Genomic DNA, 22,096 nt, shown 5'->3' on the forward strand with positions numbered 1-22,096 from the left:
GCTTCAGATTGAACCCATCATATAGTGCAGACCTCAAATTACTCCTTTCTGTTTTTACTAATGCAGAGGCCACGTTGCTAAATTAACTGCGGAAAAGGATTTCCTCTCTGCATCCCATCGCTCCCTCTGCTCCCTCTTGATCCCCGTAACACTCTTTTTTTTTCTCTTTGCTCATCCCACAGGATCTCTTGGCACCAGCATCTCCTAGACCCCTTATTTATTCATGTCTTTTCTCTTTTTGCCCTGTTTCTGCAGCACCCACTATCTCTGTAGTTCTTTGATGAGTTCACAGAGAGCAGCACACAAGGTTTGCACTTTCTCAGCAATTCACACTCGGAGGGAATGCCAGGTTGTGCGCTGTGGCTGGCTGGCTGCAGCTAGAACAGTCTGGAAATGCTGGTGCAAAATGTCTTGTAGTCCAGGAAGAGAAAGACCAATGTGAACATAGTGATGTAGGAACTATCCCATCCCCGCCCCAATTTTGGTGGGCTTTGGAGGGCCTTTGAGATTACCACAGAAAGATGATAGACCTTCAAACAGGGCAATTCCCCCAGGGTGGCAAAACTAGAAGAGGGCTGCTCCCTTGCACCTAGGGTTGCCAGCCTCCAGGTACTAGTAGGAGATCTCCTGCTATTACAACTGATCTCCAGCTGACAGAGATCAGTTCACCTGGAGAAAATGGCTGCTTTGGCCATTGGACTCTATGGCATTGAAGTCCCTCTTCTCCCCAAACCCCGCCCTCCCCAGGCTAGCTTTGCCAGGTCCCTCTTCACCACCGGCGGGAGGTTTTTGGGGCAGAGCTTGAAGAGTGCGGGGTTTGGGGAGGGGAGGAGCTTCAATGCCATAGAGTCCAATGGCCAAAGCGGCCATTTTCTCCAGGTGAACTGATGTCTATCAGCTGGAGATCAGTTGTAATAGCAGGAGATTACTAGCCACAACCTGGAGGTTGGCAAGCCTACCTCAGGCTCCGCCCCAAAAAACCTCCCGCCGGTGGCGAAAACGGACCTGGCAACCCTACTTACACCTGTTGCTTTGCAGACCTGATATTAAGTTCCTTTACCACTTATCCTTTGGTTATATATGCCTGTTTTATTTTGTGATTTATAACCCGCCTTCCCCGGCCGAAGCCATTCCTGATACAGACCATTCCTTGGCCTCCTGTACTAAAAGTCCCAGCAGCTGATTCCCTTATCCCATGACCTTCTTCTTCAGTGGGAAAAGGCTCTGTCTTCCCTTCTCCATTACTAACAACTTTTTAAAAAATGTCCTCCTGACCCCAGACTTTCTACCACTTAACATGATCTCTCAATTAATTCTTTAGATCTCATCTTGAGCCTGCCCTTGAGAGGAATGCCACACTGGGACTGCCTATCTTGTCCCCGTGTTCCCATATTACTTACTAGAAAGGAAATCTCCTACCCAAGAAAGGGGAGATAAACTTAATTAGAAGGCAATTAGTTGAGCTTGCTCATTAAACTACTTCAGAGCACACACACCCTTCTGCTTTCACCATATCTCTTAGCCAAACAGTTCCTAAAATGTGATCTCTCTTCATTTTGGAATGCAAGGAGGATGCCAGTGCCAGTAAGTGGCATTTTAAAGTGTCTTTTAAAACTGTCTTTTTCAATCTTCTACCATAGAGGTCCTTAGTCCCAAAGGGTAAAGACTTGGCCACTATCTTGCATACTCTGGTAACCTTTCAACTTGATTAATGGGAATGACCTTGAAAACAATTCAGTAATTTCAGCTGTTCCGGAACCTGGGCTTCTCTTTTACCTGAAACTGACCATGGAGTTTACGTAACACTGGTTCTGTTCCATCTTCACTGGTAACCAGTCTAATACAAAGCTAAATTCAAGATACACATTTCAACTTTTAAAGTCTTAAATGTCCTGGATTTGAGGTACTGTAGAAGAGTATCTTCCTTAACTCCCTCTCCGCCAAATTCAGAGTAGCTGCTGTTGCCATTATTTGAAATGTGATCACCACAACAAGGCCTTTTTGATGGTGGCACCCAGCAAACTCCTTCATTCCCATTCTGAGCATTGGGAAATGGGTTACAACATATCTGTTTTCCCAGTCCTTCTGCAGACACTGAACTCATTGACTATCCTGTTTAGCTGTTATGAATTGTGATGTACTAGTTTGAGAAACAAAGTTAATAATAAACTATTTTATTTTCTAGTGGAATATTTTATGACATTGTATATTATTGTAATTTTAACTATTGTTTGGTTAATATTGTGTAATATTACAATTTGTGTTATGGTAGAGTTTGGGGAGCAGTTCTACTCTAGAGTAAAGCTATGTATTGGTGGGTATGGAAGCAGCCCCAGTTTACCAGAGAATTGTTCTTTTATGTGAGCTACTTGGTGGAAAAATTCTTAGGCAAATACAGTCTAAAGATCATTGTCCTACCTTGCCAAATAAGCTACAGTCTGATTTATAGAGTACAATTAAACTGCCCTATCGAAGAATAAGGGAGCTTCACAACATTCCCAGGAATCTAGAATCATCGCTGTATCATTTATAGAACATTGCCTTTTAAATACTGACTCAGATTGATTTTGTATAATTAGGAAGTTCAATTTCCATTTCACTTATAACCAGCCTGGTAGCACCCATGCAGTCTAGCACATGGGGAAGAGATTAAGAGAAATAACCCAGAGAAATAGATTGTATCAGGCAAAGCCAAAAAAGTTTATTGTAAAAGAGAGGGGGGGAATGGGAAAGGGTGGCTGAATTCAAAGAGGGGTGGGTAAAAACAAAATACAGGGGAAAGCACACAGCAGCAACAACATAAAGATATTCAAATGAAAAGCAATACAGTTGAACTAACCAAGGTAAACATGTAGCCTATGCTGTAGCTGATTCCTCAGAGTATGTGCAGAGTTCCTTATGGTAACAAGAGGTCGAAGGAGTCCTTAACCCCTACCCAACTTCCTGTGGACCCAGTTTGCTTTGAAAATTGAAGACAAGAGCAAATTCCAAATGTTTATGCTAAATGGAGTTGGCCCTAAACCTGCCTCCTTTCTAAGAATGACAAGTGGATTTCTCCAATCCCACACAAATCCCTATTTCTGATGTCAGAGGCTACTTTTACCAGTCAGAGCCATATACAATATAGTCCCACCTCCATCAAGCACCTGGTAATGGCTCCGAACGTCCATGACAAATAGATGATCTGGTCCAACCAAATTGTCCTTTGTCCATGATGGTCGAATATGGAATGGAAGTGAATAGTTCGTTCTAATGGAATCTCTAGGGGTCCAAGATCCCTGATGTTCTAGGTGGCACTCTTGAGCATTAGCAATAGGGTTGCCAGGCCCCTCTTCACCACCAATGGGAGGTTTTTGGGGCGGAGCCTGAGAAGGGCGAGGTTTGGGGGGAGGGACTTCAATGCCATAGAGTCCAATTGCCAAAGCGGCCATTTTCTACAGGTGAACTGATCTCAATGGGCTGGAGATCAGTTGTAATAGCAGGAGATCTCTTGCTACCACCTGGAGGTTGGCAAACCCTACTTAGCAAGTTTTAGGATTTCTGTTAGAAGTTTGGAGGGAATTCCAATAGTCAAGTGCTTCAAAAGAGTCCTTAGTCCCTCCACAGGGCATGAATATCCCACCATCTTATTTCCGTTAATGCATTGCATTCACCACTCATGCTCCACAAACTCGGGTAGACTGGGAAGGGGAAATGGCCCTGGAAAACACCCCGCCCCCAGTCCACCCTGGCCCTGCCCCTGCCCCTGAAGAAGGGAGGGAGAGCCTGCCTGGCCATCCCCAAGGAGGAGGTGCCTGGTCAAACTGTGAGGCCAGGTGGGGAGAGGTTGGGCCAGAGGTGTCCCTCACTGGGCTGGTGCACCCTTCGTCGCAGTGAGGCCAGGCAGGCATGCCCCTTGCCCTGGTGAGCCTGAGTACAGCACAGCAAAGGATGGTCCAGCTATCCTTTGCCGCTCTGGGTGTGGTGAGGCCAGGCTGGGTGACTCCCCCATATCTCCAGCTCATGGTGGTGGCAGATTGCGCCTGCCCCTCTTTTTGGTCAGGTGTGGCGCTGATAGAGGAAGGCACTCCCCCCCCCAAGGCCATCGGTCTACTGGGACTTTTTCAAGAGGCCTTAAGGGCCAATCTGCCGCTCCCATAGAGCCCAGTTCTCTTTCTACCACATACAGATATATTTGCTTCTCCCTTTAAAAGACTGAAACAAAAACATTCAAAATCATGCAAAACTCCCTTATTGTATAATAGGAAGAATAAAGACGTTTGTAAGTTGGATGGCATCTGCAGATTTTTGTTTATATATGGTATTCAAATTATGAAATGAAAGGTTCTCTGGCAGCACAGCTTGGGATCTTAAGCTTATTTTTTTTAATTTAAGATATTTATAACCTACCCTTCAAAAGCTGGCCCACAGGAGCACATGATTCAAGCTCTTTCCTCCCCAGCCCTTTCCCCTTCCATGTGTTTCATGTCATCGAGCATTTTGCAATAAGGAACATCTCTTGAAAAGCAAGAGACAGCTGCCAGTCCTCAAAATATTTGGCCGCGATGGTGGCGGCTGCATTTTAAAAGGTGCTGCGATGGAGCGTTGCTTGTTGCTAGGGCTTCTTTTTCTTGGCCCCTTTAAATCAAATGAGCTTCTTGAATCCTTTGCTAGAGGACAGGTCAGGCACGCAGAGTATTGCTAATGCTCTAATGAAGAGCTGAAAGGGTGGGTGGCAGCGAGACATCAAAGGAGCCTTTGCCAGGGCTGGGGGTGGGGTGCAGAGGGCGATGCATAGCAGCAGCACACCCCCAGCCCACGAGGCTTTGCTTTCTCCGCTGCTAAGTGGATTTGCCCAGATCCTATTTGCTGAGGAAATGTGGCTGAGAAGATTTCAGCTTTTTCTCGGCGCTTATGGGAGCTGTCTGAGGGCGCTGATGGAATTCATAAATGGAAAAAGCTTTGCTGGGTTTAATTATTACACAGCATGGTGTGAGCCACAAACTGGGGGCAAGCAAAGGATGGAAGGGGTGCCGACACAATCGCGTCACTTCTGGTTTACACCTGGAAGTGCCGCACCGCAAGGGGAGCCCAGCATTCAGCTCTGAGCCCGTATTTTTTGGGTTCAGGTTTTATGAACTTGAACATTTTCAATTTTCTGGAAAAACCAAATCCACTGTATTTGGCTTTTTGGTTGTTGTTTTTAATTGCCAGGTTTATTAAACCAAAAAAATACCAGGGGTGGGGGAAGCTGCACAACCCTACATAACACCTTAAGAACCAACAAGATTTCCAGGGTATAAGCTTTTGAGAGTTTAAACTCCCTTTGTCAGAACTTTGATTCTGAAAAGCTTATACCCTGGAAATCTTGTTGGTGTTTAAGGTGCTACTGGACTTAAATCTTACTCTTCTACTACAGACCAACACAGCTACCCACCTGAAACATCAGTGCTATCCATGGAAGTCCATAGGTAGGTGCAGAGGTTCAGAGGGGCTGTGACTCAGTTTGTAGAGCCTATGTTTTTAAATTAATATCCATCGCTGCCTTTTCTTCCATTTCACTGAGCACCTTTTGGGGAGGGGCTGTGGCTCAGTGGTAGAGCATCTGCTTATCATGCAGAAGGTCCCAGGTTCAGTCCCTGGCATCTCCAGTTAAAGGGACTAGGCAAGTAGGTGATGTGAAAGACTTCTACCAGAGAGCCCCTGCCAGTCTGACTAGACAATACTGACTTTGATGGACCAAGGGTAAGGCATCTACATGTGTTCATGTGTATGTGATCTACAGGCATATTAATGCAACAGATAAAGATAGGTTTATTACTGGGAAATCAAATCACTTCAAACAAAAAAAGGATATTTCTTAAAAGCTCTCATCCTTATAGGACAGGATTTGCTTCAGGACTTGCTTATAGGACAGGATTATATTTGCTTCAGACACACAGTTCTAAAAGTCCATTTCCCAAAACCAGGGTTCAGGGCACAGGACTTAGCATTTAGGTTAACTACTTTACATAATCTGCCCTGCCAATATTAGTAGCATCCTTCTTACTACTCCTCTTTCAGGTAAAATGAAGTGGCATTTCATAGTGCTTCCTGGCACTTGAGAAAGTATATTCCAATTACGGTATCATGGTAATGCAGCAGTTCCATGACTGTACCACACAGGAATGTAATTGAGAATGTAAAGAAAGGGTCTGAGATATCTATATAGTGGGTGTATATAGATTACATGCTTGGGTTTTCTATGGTTGGTTGCTTGATCATCTATACAGAGTGAACTAAAGTTGTTGTTTTTGCCATATGCAGTGAGTTCTGGGGGTCTTTTCCAAGTCGTAAGGCTTTTCCACACTTCCCACATGATTGAATGGTCATATGTATTAACAATGCATGGCTGATGACCTCGAGTATGGAAGCTATTCGGACAAGTTATAGAGCATCAGGCTAGAAACTACTTTCTCTCAGATGAGTTTGCCTGTTTGTTGAGTCTGCCCTGCTTTTTCCTCCTCATTTTTCATATTTTGTAACCCTAAGTATTCTTTATGTGCTTGTAATGACATAAATATTTGCAGATTTTGTGAGCTACTTTATTGGGGTTTTTAAAAAAAATTATTTTTAGTGCAAAACTGATTTTTAATTGAGAAACTATGTGTTACAGTATTTACTCAAATGCAAGTCCAGGTTTTCCCCCCAGGAATGTCATAAAAATTACATTTGCATACAAGTTACAGTTATATACAATAATCTGTGTGTGTCACATTTTTAAGGGAGGGTCATCTTACATTCAGGGTCATCTTCCTTTAGAAGTTTAGAGTAAATACAGCATGTGTAGTGTTATAAAGGACTGGGCTGGATGTGTGCATAATCCATTAATCTTGTTTCCTACAGCTAATATTTAATGAATGATTTTTAGAAGTCTTTTCACATTGCAAGATCAGTGCACATGTTTACACTAACAATATTGTAAGAAGAATTTAGTTTTCATTTGTGTATATGGTCAATTATGACATTTTAAAAAGAAATTAAAAAATTAAGGTAAAATTTAATCTCCCGTGTATGCAGAAAATGTGTTTGTTTGATTTGTCATTGGTGTGGAGTCAATGCTATTTATTATAGAACTATTTTATATATATATATATATATATATATATATATATTTCAGCCCACAAAAGACAGCAACTTTTTAATTGGCGAATACATAGTTATATATTTGGCAAAAAAAAAACCAAAAGCCATACTATCACATTTAGAGGTACCACCAAATCCCACAATGCCAGTAGCACAGTTCAGGTGTTAGTTCTTACAAAGTCCTCTCTAGGAGCAGTTGCTAGCAGTGCCATTCAATATCCTGTCTGCTGGTAACCTTAGCGTATGCAACAACAGTGTGTCTACTTCTAATGATGGTTGTTAGTCCATGTCAAGATTGTGGCACTGAATTTTAATCTGTTGGTAATGGTAGGCCATGTGAAGTTTGGAGCATTTCATTCTCCCTCAGTGGTGCCACCAGGCTACACGCAATCTATCATGTTTTGGCTTCCTGCGGTGACTTTACATAATTTCCAGTGCCATCTCCAATGAAGGATTAACTTCATTGTAAGTAACTACATGAATAAAAAGTAGCTCAGCTCTCAATGGCTGACAGAAAGAGGTCCCGGAGACTCCACTAGGGTTGCTAGGTCTCCCCTGGCCACTGGTAGGGGATGGGGGTAGGCTTGCCAGATCCAGGTTGGGAAACTCCTGGAGATTTGGGGATGGAGCCTGGGGAGGACAAGGACCTCAGTGGGGTACAATGCCATAGAGTCCACCCTCCGAAGCATTCATTTTCTCCAGAGGAGCTGATCTCTGTAGTCTGGAGATGAGCTGTAATTCTGGGAGATCCCCAGTTCCCACCTGGAGGCTGACATCCCTAGACTCCACTGTTGACCACATGTTGAGTCATCATTAAGGGGCCATGACACATAGTATAAATGCTCTATTTGCATCCACTAGAGGGAAGCATTATACATATATTTGGGCTGGTCAGAAAGTATAGCAGGCCTGTATCTTGGAATGCCATCACATGAACCCTTGGATTTATTTACACTACAAATAGAGAAGTTGTATATGTCAAAGGTCATATAGCTAGAATATGTTATACCTGGTAATTCTGATTTTTGTACTAACGAGAATAGTGTGGAATTACAGTTTCAAAGGAACTTTCTAAATCTGCATTTTAACCCTGTATTTTCCCTCTGAGAGCAGGCATATATCATTTAATTGGGAAGGATGTGGCTCCTAGGACTGGCATGACATTTTTACCAGAAAATAATTAAGCTGGGGTGGGGGAACACCTTCCTTTGTTGGCTTTTGCCCCAACATGGTTCTGTGTCTTCAGTCCATCATCCCCTTTTCCATAGCCTTTATACCTTCTCACAGGCATTGACTGAGCTATAACTTAGATTTTCTGAAGCTGGAGCCAATACGTTTTCCAGTCCCTAACAACACACATCTTTGATTTGAGTTTCTCCATGTCTGCCTGCTCTTAATTGCAGCTCTGGTTCCTGTAGTTCTGTTCCCTCCCACCCTCTCCCCACAGCCTTGTTTGATGGGCCCCTGGGTCAGAAGTCTTTCCCCACTGCCTCATTAGCAATGCATAGTCCAGCCCATTTTGCATCCCAGCAGCCTCATTAATGAGCTGTAGCATCGCACCATCACGCCCTGCTTGCTAATTATTATCATCAGCCATTAATGTTGCAGATGTGGTGGAGCCAGTGGTTATTGAGTCAACTTTGTCAAGATAAGATTTTTAAGAACAGCTGCTACCTGCTTGATGATCATAGCAGACAAGCCATATTTTAAAGTCTGCAACACATGATCTGAGTCATTGGTACATATACTCTTCAGCAGAGAACTTCACACAACATTTTCCACACATTAGATTCCATTTAAAAGGACTTGTTTGTATTAGTAGTACAGATATTATTTTGGTTGCAATCCCAAACATTAAATACGCCCCAAGGACCAGGTTGTGTCAAATCCCAAGGAAGTAAATTTCCTACAAAGAGACCAGGCCTGAGACTCTAGGCGCATATCTGTTTTCCTTCATATTTTGAACAAGAGTCTTAAAATCACCAGGACATTATTGCACATCCTCTGTGAGGCAGGACAATGCTAGCACTGGAGCTGGTGACTTGCCCAGTACACAAGGGAGCATATGGCAGAGCAGATTCATACCCAGTAAACTAGAGGTGTCCAACTGATAGATCATGTGCTAGATCTGGCCTACGAAACTGCAGCAGCCCCAACATATTTAATCAAGGTTTGAAAAATATTTTGCCTCTAGTTTTTCTGGGAAGAATTCTTTTTTCAAAAAATTTCCAGATAGAGAGTTTACATTGTACTGTTGCATCCTGTTTACTGTTGTATGGTACCTTCACCACATCTGAGTATATGTGCTCCACAAAGCCTTTAGTGCTAATTGTAAGGACTAACTAATAGAGTCTCACAAGTAGTGAGGTTAACTAAATTCTGGGCAAAGCCAGAATTCAGAAGGGGGAAGTTAACACACAAGGTCAAACATACCATTCTAGATTAATACCATGAAGTAACACAAGAAGCAAAAGATTTTTTTTTTCTTTTAAAGATTGCCTCCATGAGATTTAAACTGAGTCAGGTTGTTATTTGAACACACTGTCTCTGTCCAAGTAGTTGCCATCCAGCTTCCAGCTACTTGAACTCTAAAACTCACAAGTTGTTTGAAATGTCATGCTGAAGATCTACCAGGGGCCATCTATTCCACTCAAGGGAAAAGCTTGGATTTTCCCCCATATTGCTGTCTCCAGACTTTGTCGCGTCTGCAGGTCCCAAGAGACCTTCTGCTACTTTGTTTAATAGGTCTAGCCGTTTCCATTATTGCAATAGGGCGGCTTGGGAAAAGAGGGAAACTCTGCTGCAGCAATAAGAATTATAAAAAGGACCGTGGAATTGTGTAAGAACAACAAAATGTATGCTATATATTCAGATTCAGCAGCTGAAATGTGTAAAAAATCCAGCCGTGGCCATGTTGCAGCTGAGATAAAGATGCACGGGTACTAAAATAGTCAGGCTAAGAAAATAATAGTACAAGGCTCTCAAAATACTTGCAAAAACATGTATTGACAAATACAAAAGTGAAAGTGTAAACATGTATCAAAGGAAACTTAACGGTACTTTGAACTGACACAATTCTAAAAAGCAGCCAACTGTAATAAATAAAGCTCAATTCATATGCCTTGATATCTGGTCAGAAAGATATCGTCTTTCTGACCAGATATCAAGGCATATGAATTGAGCTTTATTTATTACAGTTGGCTTGTGTGTTTGTATATATTGGTGTTGCTTTTGAGTAGCCTTGGCTGCTTTTTAGAATTGTGTCCGTTCAAAGTACCGTTAAGTTTCCTTTGATACACGTTTACACTTTCACTTTTGTATTTGTCAATACATGTTTTTGCAAGTATTTTGAGAGCCTTGTACTATTATTTTCGTGGCCATGTTGCAAGCTGAACAATGACTTGAGCCTTCCTCATACAATAGCGATATAAATTGGTAATAATGATACATCACTCAGGTGGCAAAGTTTCTAGTCCTGATGTTGTGAAAATAAATTGAAAATGTTGACAATAACTGTATGTTCTGATGGACTAGATGTTCTGAAACCAGACAGAAAAGTCTTTCTTTACAAACACAAAGAAGTTATCCACTTTTTGATTCTAAGCCCTGTTCCTGAATTTTAAGGGGAGACTTAGTTTGTTTTCCTGTTTGTTTCAGAATTAGGAGGCTGATAATTCCAGAATGAGAATATTACAAAGAAACAATTTCTATATCAATTATATATTAGCACCCACTACAATAACACAAGAAGCTTCACCCATTATAGGGTGATTAGAAGATCAAAGGTGTCATTACATTACAGGGTGAGAATAGACAGATTCTAAAATTTAATGTGTTGCCCCAAATACTTCTCTAAGGCAGACTTTAGTGATGAACAAATCCTCACCACTCCTAAGTAAACCCAAGTACTGTTGAATCAAGATGGAGCCTGCATACTGGGGGTCTGTTAAAAAAAGTCTGGCAGATCCTTATTAGCAGGGAGCACTTGTGTACTCTCCCACAGCCCTCAGACTGAGCGGGAATGGAGTTTCCTTCACCCTTATTCTCCACCCCTCTCCTGACCCATGGGAAGCTGCTTCCCCCACCATCATTCAGCTCTGGTGCATTACTTCATTTACCGACCCATGGCTCAAGGCTGCCTCCCAGCTGATTGTCAAGCAGTGGCCTGTTCACAGGCAAGTGTTGGTCAACCAATGGAATAGGAAGCCTTGCCCTAAAAGCACCTCATGCGTTGCCACTTTGGTGAGTGAGTGCTGAAGGTGGGTTCCCAGGTTCCCTTGGAATCAGGAAGCTCGGGGGTCACTCAACTTCCCAACACAAGGGAAGCAGATAGGAACCAAAAGTTAAGCTTTGGGCAAATAATTCACATGAAGCTGCCTTATACTGAATCAGACCCTTGGTTCATCAAAGTCAGTATTGTCCACTCCGACCAGCAGCAGCTCTCCAGGATCCGAGGCAGAGGTCTTTCACATCACCTATTTGCCTAGTCCCCTTAACTGGAGATGCCGGGGATTGAACTCGGGACCTTCTGCATGCCAAGCAGATGCTCTACCACTGAGCCACAGCCCCTCCCCAAATTCAAAAATTGCCTGCCTTGCATTTTTACCTATACACAAAATCTCTTTTTCTTCCACCTCCATCTTTCTTTTAGAAACTCGAACTATGGAACAGTGTGGTCAACGAATAAAGCTGATCCTTGAATCTCCTTGTCTCCCCCAGTGGCACAAATGTCTACTGCAGCATCTGATCAGTCATTTCTGCAAACTGTGCCAGAATGCCAACAAGAATCACCTCACACCCAGGGTGCCTGGAGAGGCCTTCAGTGAAGCACTTTTCAGACCGTCCTTGTCAAGGTGAGATTACTGAGCTGTGATATTTATCAGAAATTTTGTGGGGGTTGGTTGGGGCTCTTTTTTACTTTTCTGTGAGCAAACCAGCCAAACCTGAGCTTTTAGAAAAAGCTGTCTGATAGCATGGCAGACACCCCAAGTGAAAGCCAGTTACAAGTTAGAAAACCTATCCTTTATCACTTATCCAGCTCCACAATTTTGCGAACTTTGAATGATAGCCTTCAACAGGCCATCATTACAGCACCAGGTCATTGGGCAGGCATCTGATTTAAACATTATGTGAATAGTTTTGATTGCTGACAACTCATGGTTTCTTTAGCACTACTTCAATAACATCCAAAGCTTCCAATCCATATGGTTAGGGTGGGTTGAGTGACTATAGATTATGCTTGCAAATCCTTCAAGACGAGATGGACAGCAAGCCATATTCCTTAGCCAAGTACAGTGGAAGTTTATATGGTATTATAACAGCACAGGAGCTGTTGCAGGACTGGTGTGAACATAGTTGGACCACAGTCAGCATTATAATCTGGGGGCAGCTCTGATGGGCCAGTTCTTGCAGCAGTGGGGCAGAATCCAGAGTTGCACAAACACTGAGACTATGTCTTATTGTGTCCTAGGTCTCTGAATGTCAGATTCCATCTGCAATCCCAGCAGAATTAAAGAATGAGAGCCCATTGCTACTGTTGTTTTTTGTCTTTCTATCCCCAGCATGGACATGAATCCTGAGCACAATGTGAAGATTATTGAGGCTCTCATTGTGGCTGGTGGAGTGTTTGAGATCCAGGCAACACCAGGTAGGAAATCACTCTAAGCTCTGGTGCTCCAAACACTATGGTACGGCCTAGCAATATCAGTGTACAGCAACAGAGTACTGGTCTTTGCTGAGTGACTAATCCTTTAACATGCACTTGATTTACTGTGCTCCCAGGGTACTTTGGGGGGCATGGAAATCATCCCTGAGCCTTCAAAGAGTGGTCGAATGGAAAGTCTTCCTTGTGTGCCTTCCTTGTGGCATGAGGAGTTCACTGGTGTTTCATTAGCTGATTGGACAATGCTAAGCTATAGGGTTTGTTGGATTTCTGGTAGAATTTGTAGACTTGGAGTACCTGTGACTAGGATAGCTAGTGGAATTTGTAAGCCATAAAGTTCCAACACTGTTGTTAAATATATACATATATGGTAAGTAGCAGGCAGTGATATGGGATGCGAATGGCTTTGTCCCCTAGTACTGTGGGACTTCCTGGCAGCTCCAAAGCAACTTCCTCTGCTGTCAGAAGAGTTGGTTTTTACTGTATATCCCAATTTTCTCTATCTTAAGGAGTCTCAAAGCAGCTTTCAATCACCTTCCCTTCCTCTTCCCACAACAAACACCTTGTGCGATAGGTGGGGCTGAGAGAGTTCGGAGAGAACTGTGACTAGTCCAAGGTCACCCAGCAGGCTTCATGTATAAGAGTGGGGAATCAAACCTAGTTCTCCAGATTAGAGTTCACCGCTCCTAACCACTGCACCACAAAATTCATAGGAAGGCTCCCGGTGAGAACAAAGAGAACATCTCCCATTTTGCTAGCAAAAAGCTGGTTGCACAACACTACTACAACCTTAATGCTGGGCTCATTTTGGTTTTTGTCCAAAATATGGACTATTAGCATATGCAGAGGGTTAGCCCAGTACCTGCATCACTTTGTGTGCCCTGGAGAGATGGTGATTTTTTTTTGGGGGGGGGGTGATTTGTTAGCCATTCAGTGGAAGGTTCTTCATCATCAAAGATGCAAATTTCAACATAAAAATAATTGAAACGCCTGAAAAACGTCTCTCAGCTCCTTAACAGGGTTTCATCGCTACTTGGTGTTGCCATTGACCCAAATCAGGAGGTGGAGGGAGGCTCTTTCTCATCTCAGAATGACTGCTTACCCTGCATTCTCCAAGATTTTGAGACTCTTGAGGTAGAGAAAGTGATACAATATTACATGATTTTGGTAAAGAACCTCTTTTCACAGGAATTTTCTGAAAATCACAGGCGATGGGAATAGATGACTTTTAGACAGTTGGGTGGTGAATTCCCTGTTCCATGCTCGCTCACACAGCCAAGCTGTCCTCCCCCTTTTTGGTGTCCCAGAAGGTGGTCACCTGCCTGGGGCAGGAATGGAAGATCCAACTTTGCCTCGTCTTCTTGTCTTTGTCCGTAGTTGTTAGCTTGATGTCGCTTGATTGGCAGCACAGCTGGAAGCTGGGGATCGTTTAATTGCTCTTCAGGGAATCACTGAGGTGATGTTACAGGAACACCTTTGGTGAGGGTTTACTTTGGGAAGAGTCCAGCACACAGAAGGAAAGAGGAAGGGAAGTTGCGTTGCTGTATTTTCCAGCACACTGTTTGCTCACATGAAGTTTATTGGCAGCAGAGATGACTCCTGATCCTGTTTGCATTTGTCATCTGACCAGCAAGGTTATAGACAGGTAGTTCTTGAGGCATAGGAAGAGGATTGGATTGAGGCCGTTCCCAATGAACACTCCATAACCTGAAGCCCTATTGATTCCCTGTTTTGCTGCAGAAGAAGTTTATCAATTTAGAGGATGACTTTCAGATGTACCTAACAAACTTGCTTGACCTCTGAATTTGGGACGAGCAGTTTTCCCACAGAAAGAAGTTGTGTCCAATTGCTTAAAGATGTGAATTTAGCTAGACTAAACTGTCCTGTTTGAAAACAGTGAAGTAGTATGTTAAGAAGGCATTCCTATGTCCAGCAGGATCTAATTAATGGCACTAATGACTTTTATGCAGCTATTTATTACTGGTAAAAGCAGAAAAACAAGTACAGTGCATTGCAAACAGAGAAAAAATAACTACTGGATAATAATCTGTTGCCATTGGTGGTATTTTGTTCCATACCTATTAATAGTTTTTATTCTTGTTTAAATTCTCTTTTGGTCTATGTTATTAACTTATAGCCAGGAAAAATGCATTCAACACTTTGTAGATTTGTGACGCAAACGACTGCACTGCAGACGAGCCCTCAGATAAAGAGCAGATGTAATATTTGCTGCTGAAACTTTGTAAAATGTTGTCACAGGAGACTAATACGTGGGGAAAACATACTTCACTGAATATTAAGGAACTCCTACAATGGCTGCATTAAGAATGGCTGCTTCCCGAGGTTTCTATTTTCTGCTGGTGTTCCACAAAATCTCTTCCCTCGTACCCACTCATGGAATATTTTGCAAATCTCTTCTCCTGCCCACCCCCAGTTGCATCTCCCTTTACCCTCCCCATCGCAGTTACTCTCAAAGGAACAGAGCATGAAACAAGAATGCATACATTTGGGTAATTCAGTTCCCTTAGTACAGTGTTCTTTGTCATTCTGGCCTGGGCCATCCTGGCAGTTCAGCCAGTCAGTGTCCGAGGCCTTGTTGTCACATGCACAATACATTGCCATGAACTTTTCTGGGGTCGATCACTAGACATCCACAAGCATGGTTTGTTTTTCTTTTGGTTTGTTTTTCTATTGTAAGCGCTCCACAATTCACGTGTCATGATTACACAGTTTTCATGTGTCACAATTACATTTCCTTTTAAATAAACAAAAAAAATTATTTTGCTTTTTCTCTTTCATTTTCATATCATTTGAAGTGTGCATGTGTAAAGTGCCTTCAAGTTGCAGCCGGTTTATGGCAACCCCTTTTTGGGGTTTTCATGGCAAGAGACTAACAGAGGTGGTTTGCCAGTGCCTTCCTCTGCATAGCAACCCTGGTATTCCTTGGTGGTCTCCCATCCAAATACTAACCAGGGCTGACCCTGCTTAGCTTCTGAGATTTGAAGTGCATCCCAAGTATTCTTTTGTTGTAGTGCATTGATCAGGCAACTGATACGACCTCCAGCTACCCAATCAATGAGAAAAAATAATACTGTCACTCCCACAGCCCACAGAGTCTGTAGGAGACTGTATTATTTGAAAGTCCTAAGCCAACTGGCATATTTTTGATTTGCATATCACATTGTGGTTTTAGAATCTGAAATGTATAGTCACCGAACTGAAATGTTTGGCCCAGTGTTCACAGGGGACTGGCTCAGGAATTATATCATTCCTTTAGCCCCGATTACTGAGTGGCACCAGTAGAAGTAACACATGTTGGTCGCTTATGTTCGGGTGAACACTGCCTATCATTGGGTTGGGAGGGCTGTGACTTACAGTACAATCCTAAAAAGACTTTCCTGGGAGCCCCACTGAATAGACCTGAGTCAGATTCTAAGTAGGCCTGTTTGGGATTGCTTAAAATAACAAAACAATAATCTAAAAGCAACAACTATACTTACTCCAGTGCAAAAACTTGCCAGATAAATGTTTAAAAAGCCATGCTATACCAGCATCCAGAAGATCATCCAAATCCATCCAAATCGCAAGATGTCGCATTGGTCAGGCTGTACCTGGACTACCATATGCAGTTCTGGAGGCCTCACTTCAAAAAGAATGTGGGCAGAATGGAGCAAATACAGAGGACAGCGATGAGGATGATCGAGACCAAGCCCTACGAGGAAAGGCTGAGGGACTTGGGAATGTTTCATCTGGAAAAGAGGAGGCCAAGGGGCGATATGATTGCTCTTTTTAAGTATTTGAAAGGTTGTAACTTAGATGAGGGCAGGGAGCTGCTCCTATTGGCAGCAGAGGCTAGGACTCGTAATAATGGGTATAAATTACGGGCAGAGAGGTACCAGCTTAGGGTTGCCAGTTCCAGGCTGGGAAATATGTGGAGATTTATGGGGTGGAGCCTGAGGAGGGAAGGGTGTTGGAAGTAACAACAGGGGTTTGGGTAGGGGAGGGACTTCAGTGGGATATAATGCCACCTTTCAAAGCGGTCATTTTTTCCAAGTGAACTGATCTCTGTCCCCTGGAGATCAATTGTAATAGCGGGAGATCTCCAGCTACCACCTGGAGGTTGGCAACCCTATACCAGCTTGACATTATGGGGGGATTTACAGTAAGAGTTGTTCGGTGATGGAATTGGCTGCCTGGGGAGGTGCTGAGCTCCCCCTCTCTGGCAGTCTTCAAGCAGTGGCTGCACAAACACTTGTCAGGGATGCTTAGACAAATTCTGCATTGAGCAGGGTGTTGGGCTAGATAGCCTGTATGACCCCTCCAACTATATGAGTCTATGATTCTATTATTCTATCAGCAGGAATTCCTCTAAAAAAAGAATCATTTTGCATGTTCTTCCAAAGGACAAGAAAGAGGACAGGTCTTATGTATCATCCAGGAAAGGCATTCTGCAAAGTGGGCATGACAAAAGAAAAGGACTAGTCTTTAGGTGAACCAAAGGAACGGTCAACAGGGAAGTTTCAGCAAAACTAAGAAAGTGTACAGGCTAATATCTGGAGTGGTTGTCCTTCAGATATGCAGGCAGTAGGGTATAAAGGTCACCTTGAATTGAACCCAAAAGCAAATCAGTAACAAATGTAGTTGTTCCAGCACTGGTGCATATCAAATGACAGCCCTTAACAAATGTACCAGCTGAAGCTTCCAAGTTTTTTCAGGGGTAGCTCACATAGCTTGCATTACAGTAATCCATCATCAAGGTTATGGTAGGGTGGTAGCTTATTTCTAGTCAACTCTAGAAACAAGAATAGTTTTCTGATCAGAGGTAACTGAAAAGGTGCTTTTGGCAACTGCCTGGATTTGCTTCCCATTGAGTAACAAGGGACCCGGAGGTTCCACAGGATGCTTACCTGTATGGACAAGGATACCTTATCCTATCTATGACCATTAGTACCCTCTAGTGCATCAGCTCTGCTGACCACATCAGTTCCATCATGTCTGCATTCAGGTTATTCTTCCCTGTCCCCTCAACAACCACACACAGGCATTTATTCAAGACAGAGAGTGCTTCATCTGCTTTAACTTAGTTAAAGAATTATAGAACTATATGTCATCAGTATATTAATGATACTCAATAGCAAAGCTCCAGATGATCTAATTCAATGGCTTAAGATAGATCATAAAGAACATGGGTGAAAAGTAGAGCCCTAAGGGACCTCACAACTTGCCCAGTCACTAATTCCACATTCTTCTACTGAAGGAGGGGGGGAGATTGGGACAAAATGTAACCCACCGTGTAACCCCCACCCTTTTTTCAAGCCATTGTAACAAAATGGCATGATCCATTATGCTAATGCTTCTTAGTAAGTCTAACAGTATCAGCAAGGAAGACATGGGCCTTTTATACATGGCTGTTTCCCTCGCCATCACCCCTCCAACGACTTCAGGTTTTGTTTTGGTTTTGCATGCCATTTCTGACCATCAGAGGTTGCCTCATTCTCCCCACTTGTTTCCATGCATTTTGCCCACGTTTTCAGGGATCTGTTTTACCATAAATTTTAACATGCAGGCAAATTGCCCAGAAACACAGGGGAAGAATGAGGTGACCTCTGATGATCTGAAAAAGCATGTATAATCAAAACAAAGACTCAAAAGTCGTTGGAGAGGTGACCGCGGGGAAAACAGCCATGCATAAAAGACCATAACTTAGCCAACTGTAGATAGAGATCACCTTGTGGTGCAACTAAAGCTGCCTCTATCCCAAAACCAGGTCTGAAACCATCTTGATATAGGTCAAGGACAAAGGTGTCATTCAGGTATGTCTGGAGTTGTTCTGCTACCCACCTTCTTAATCACCTTGCCCCAAAGTGGCAGATTTGTAACCAGCCATCTCATCATTTGACAAAGAAGGTTACTTTAGCAGAGATCTCACTATTTCCATCTTAAAGGGGTTGGGGAAATTCCATTCAAGCACAGCCTGGCAATACTTCATTAGTCAGGAAGGGCAAGGATCTATTTTGCAAATGGTGTTCTTCACAACTCCAAAGAAACTGCACTTCAAAAAGAGAAAGACAATTTGAAACCATCCATATGAAATGGATGTATGGATGCTTTCAAAGGCTCCATAATGGGAACTACGTTTAGAGCGTCACATGTTCATAAAATGGAGAGATGGCACCAAAGCTAGTTAAGATTATTCATGATGTGTTAGCACCCCCTTTCCACCTTGTGCATTAAGCAAGTACATCAGAATGCATGTCTTCACAAGTGTTCCTATTTTAACAAGTCCAAGAAATAAGGTACCTGTGTTGTATGGGGTTTTCTGTGTCCTTCCCAAGATGCACTGTGTCTGGCATCAACTCTTATTGTATGTTTATATTAAGCTTGTATCTCATTTTAGTCCTAACTAAGACTGTTAAGTGATTGGGGGAAAATACAGAATTTACCAACACTGTCTGAAAATGAGCTAGAATCTAGAAGGCCCTGTGTTCACATCTGATCTCTGAGAGTCTGAGACAAACTAAATGGGTAGTTTTGGTAGGCTGCTCAGCCCCCTTTCTGCAGAATGGGGAGGTGATAATACTGGCCTACATACTGGTGATAATACAGGGCTGTCGTAAAGATCACTCCAAAGTTAGGTATGTAAAATGATGTGCACAGAGAGAGCGTTATAGAAACGCTTAGTGTGATTATTGTCTCACCTGAGCAAGTCTATCTGCATGTTGCAGAGGAAAACAGTATCAAAGCTTTTAAAATTAATTAATTAAATATAAAAACCTTCTCCCTCCTCCATTATGTGGGGAGAGAATATCTTTCTGCTGAGGCTAAAGCGATCATAGTGCAAGCATAGCACAAAGAGGAAAGTGCAGTTTGTTAATTGTCTTCAGGAGCCTGGAGATGTACTCAGTCTCTCCTCTTAGTCATCCTATGGCCATGTAATGTGCACATGTGTTTCTTCTGGTAAATCCTCATAAATCAAACCCTCTGCCCTCTAACTCACATTTATTGCTCTACTCAGAGCCCTCACCAATCAATTAAGCAATGTCATTATGTGTCTTTTCTCTCTAGTTCAGCCATGTATTAGGAAATCATAGCCCCTTTTTCCTTGTCCCATAGCCTGGTGTGTTATTAAACTGGAAATCTGGTTGACAGACATCTCCAGATTCTGGGTTTAAATATGAACTACTCAGATGACTACATTTGCCAGGAAATATGCTCAGAACACAGGCTAGGAAACAAGAAGAAAGAGACGGGGTTCGTTTTATAGTACACTGAAGATGACTTGGTAAAAAAAATTTAAAAGAGGGAAGGAAAAATACATTTATTAAAATGTCACTCAGTTTTGGTATTTCCTATGGAAAGTTATTTTACCCAAAACTTCAGAGGAAATGTAATTGGAAATGAACTGTCACTGCAAGTCAGATTGTTGTTTCCTCTGGTTTCTGCAAATGTTTATCAATGTATGTATGTGTGTATGCACATGGTGGGAATGTGCATAGTCCTCTTGAAGAATACTATGCAAGAATCATGAAAAGATCACCCTAGACATATATGACCTTGGACAAAACCCTGTTTGTGCTCCTCACTTTCCTTTGAAGCTTTGTCCAGGTCCCATGCTCCCTCACAGAGGAGCATAGTGAGCAAGAACAAACACCCAGCTTCCCTAATTTATTGGTTTATTTTTAACAACACTGAAAATTTCAGAGAAGTATAATGGTTAGACTAAGATCTGGGAGAGCCATGATAGAATCTCCACTCTGCCATGGAAGCTTGCTAGGTCACACACACTCCGGGACTTCCGCTAGGGGAGCAGGGCTGAGCACATGTCTCTTGGAAGCTCCCAAGAAAACCAAGATTGGCTCGAAATTGGGGTGCAATTTGCACTCCTACCTTATCCTAAATAGTGGATTGGGGTACAGGAACTCCCTTGCTGCCCACGAAGAGCGGTTTGACCCCCAGTTTTGCCGAGAGAGGCACTTGACGACTCTCGGAATCCTGGCTAGAGTCCCACCTGGCTTATGAGGGAAAACCATTGCTGCGAGTGTCTCTTTTGGAATTAGGCTCAGCTCCCCCCTACCTATTACCATCTACGCAACGATATTTAAGCAGGAATACCTACTCTTCCAAGATCTGAGTAAGTAATAAGAACTCCTTTGTTTTACCTAGAATCGGAAGTCACTTAGGAGTGGGAAAAAAATCTATAAAATCCGTATCTCCTCATCTGAGGTTTGGATAACTTTTTGGCATTTAAAAACATCAGATAAGCCGGCAGGAGCTTAATCAAACTGATCGCCGGGTAGACATAACAATTGGGACTTCTTGAATGACGTTATGGCTACCAATCAGAAAGCCTGAAGCTTAAAGAGGAGGGACGAGCAGATTCCCTCCCACTTCCGGGAGGAGGTTTTTCGGAGTAAACAAATTTTGAAGCTACGTTCTATCCGGAAGTATTGGCTGTCGTTCGACACTGCGAGAACATCACGGGATTTGGGATCGGATGTGTGATTGCTGCGTACCCGGCAAATAATTCCCAAGCCCCAAGGCAAAAGGAAGGAATGGCAGATGTGTGTCCTTATACTTGCCCCTCGAAGTATCATCTGAAACTTTTTAACTCATACCTGTCCGGACTTCACAAATTAACTACGGCTATCAGGAGCTACACCATGGAAAATGAAACTAACTTTACAGATCAAGTATCTTTTTTGGTAAACAGTATCAATGATCTTGCCAATGGAATAAAGGACCGACTTGCGACGATGAGCTCAATACTCAGAGAAGGAATTTACCTAAATGACAAGCCAGTACAAGATGAAGCATCATCAAAGGAAACATCTCTGCAGGAAGGAATTGAACCAACTCAAGTGACAACTATGAATATAAGAGACTTTGATTTTTGCTTGCATGGTTTATTTGATGAATTTTCTGAAACTGACTGGGAGAATTTACAAAGGCAAAATTCTGGAAATATCAAGTCCCTCCTATTTATTTTAGGGAGGGAAGAGGAAATGTTGCAGATTTACTACTTTTCATCGTCACTTACAGAGGAAATTGCATTAACATCATCCATGGATGTCCTTCGATGAATGGACTCATTGAGACAAAGAGGAAGATTTTGGAAATTTAAGATGAAGAAACTGGGCCAAAGGGTTTAGATTTATTTTCTTTTTTTTGGGGGGGGGGGGGTTGATTGAATGGAAACAACCAATGGCATTAGCATAACCAATACTTATATGATGTGGGAGAAATGGAGAAATTAAAATGATTTTTATTACTGAAAGAAGTTAAGAATAGTACCTACTATTAATCCTTTTTTAAATTATAAAAAGTAGGGGT

General features: G+C 42.6%; 1 protein-coding gene and 1 non-coding gene across 2 annotated transcripts in view; both read left to right on the top strand.

Moving 5' to 3' along the window:
* The window catches only part of PIK3R3 (phosphoinositide-3-kinase regulatory subunit 3), a 293,502-nt gene that overhangs the window by 110,510 nt on the left and 160,896 nt on the right, over positions 1-22,096 (top strand). The window contains exons 5-6 of the mRNA XM_056844282.1: positions 11,756-11,957; positions 12,666-12,751. Of these exons, the coding sequence (XP_056700260.1) occupies positions 11,756-11,957; positions 12,666-12,751 (288 nt within the window). The remainder of the gene's footprint in view (positions 1-11,755; positions 11,958-12,665; positions 12,752-22,096) is intronic.
* On the top strand, positions 5,559-5,630 carry TRNAD-AUC (transfer RNA aspartic acid (anticodon AUC)). The gene has a single exon. It is a non-coding gene; the product is annotated as a tRNA-Asp (tRNA).

This window comes from Euleptes europaea, chromosome 2 (genome assembly GCF_029931775.1).
Source record: "Euleptes europaea isolate rEulEur1 chromosome 2, rEulEur1.hap1, whole genome shotgun sequence".
In the NCBI taxonomy this organism is placed as follows: Eukaryota; Metazoa; Chordata; class Lepidosauria; order Squamata; family Sphaerodactylidae; genus Euleptes; species Euleptes europaea.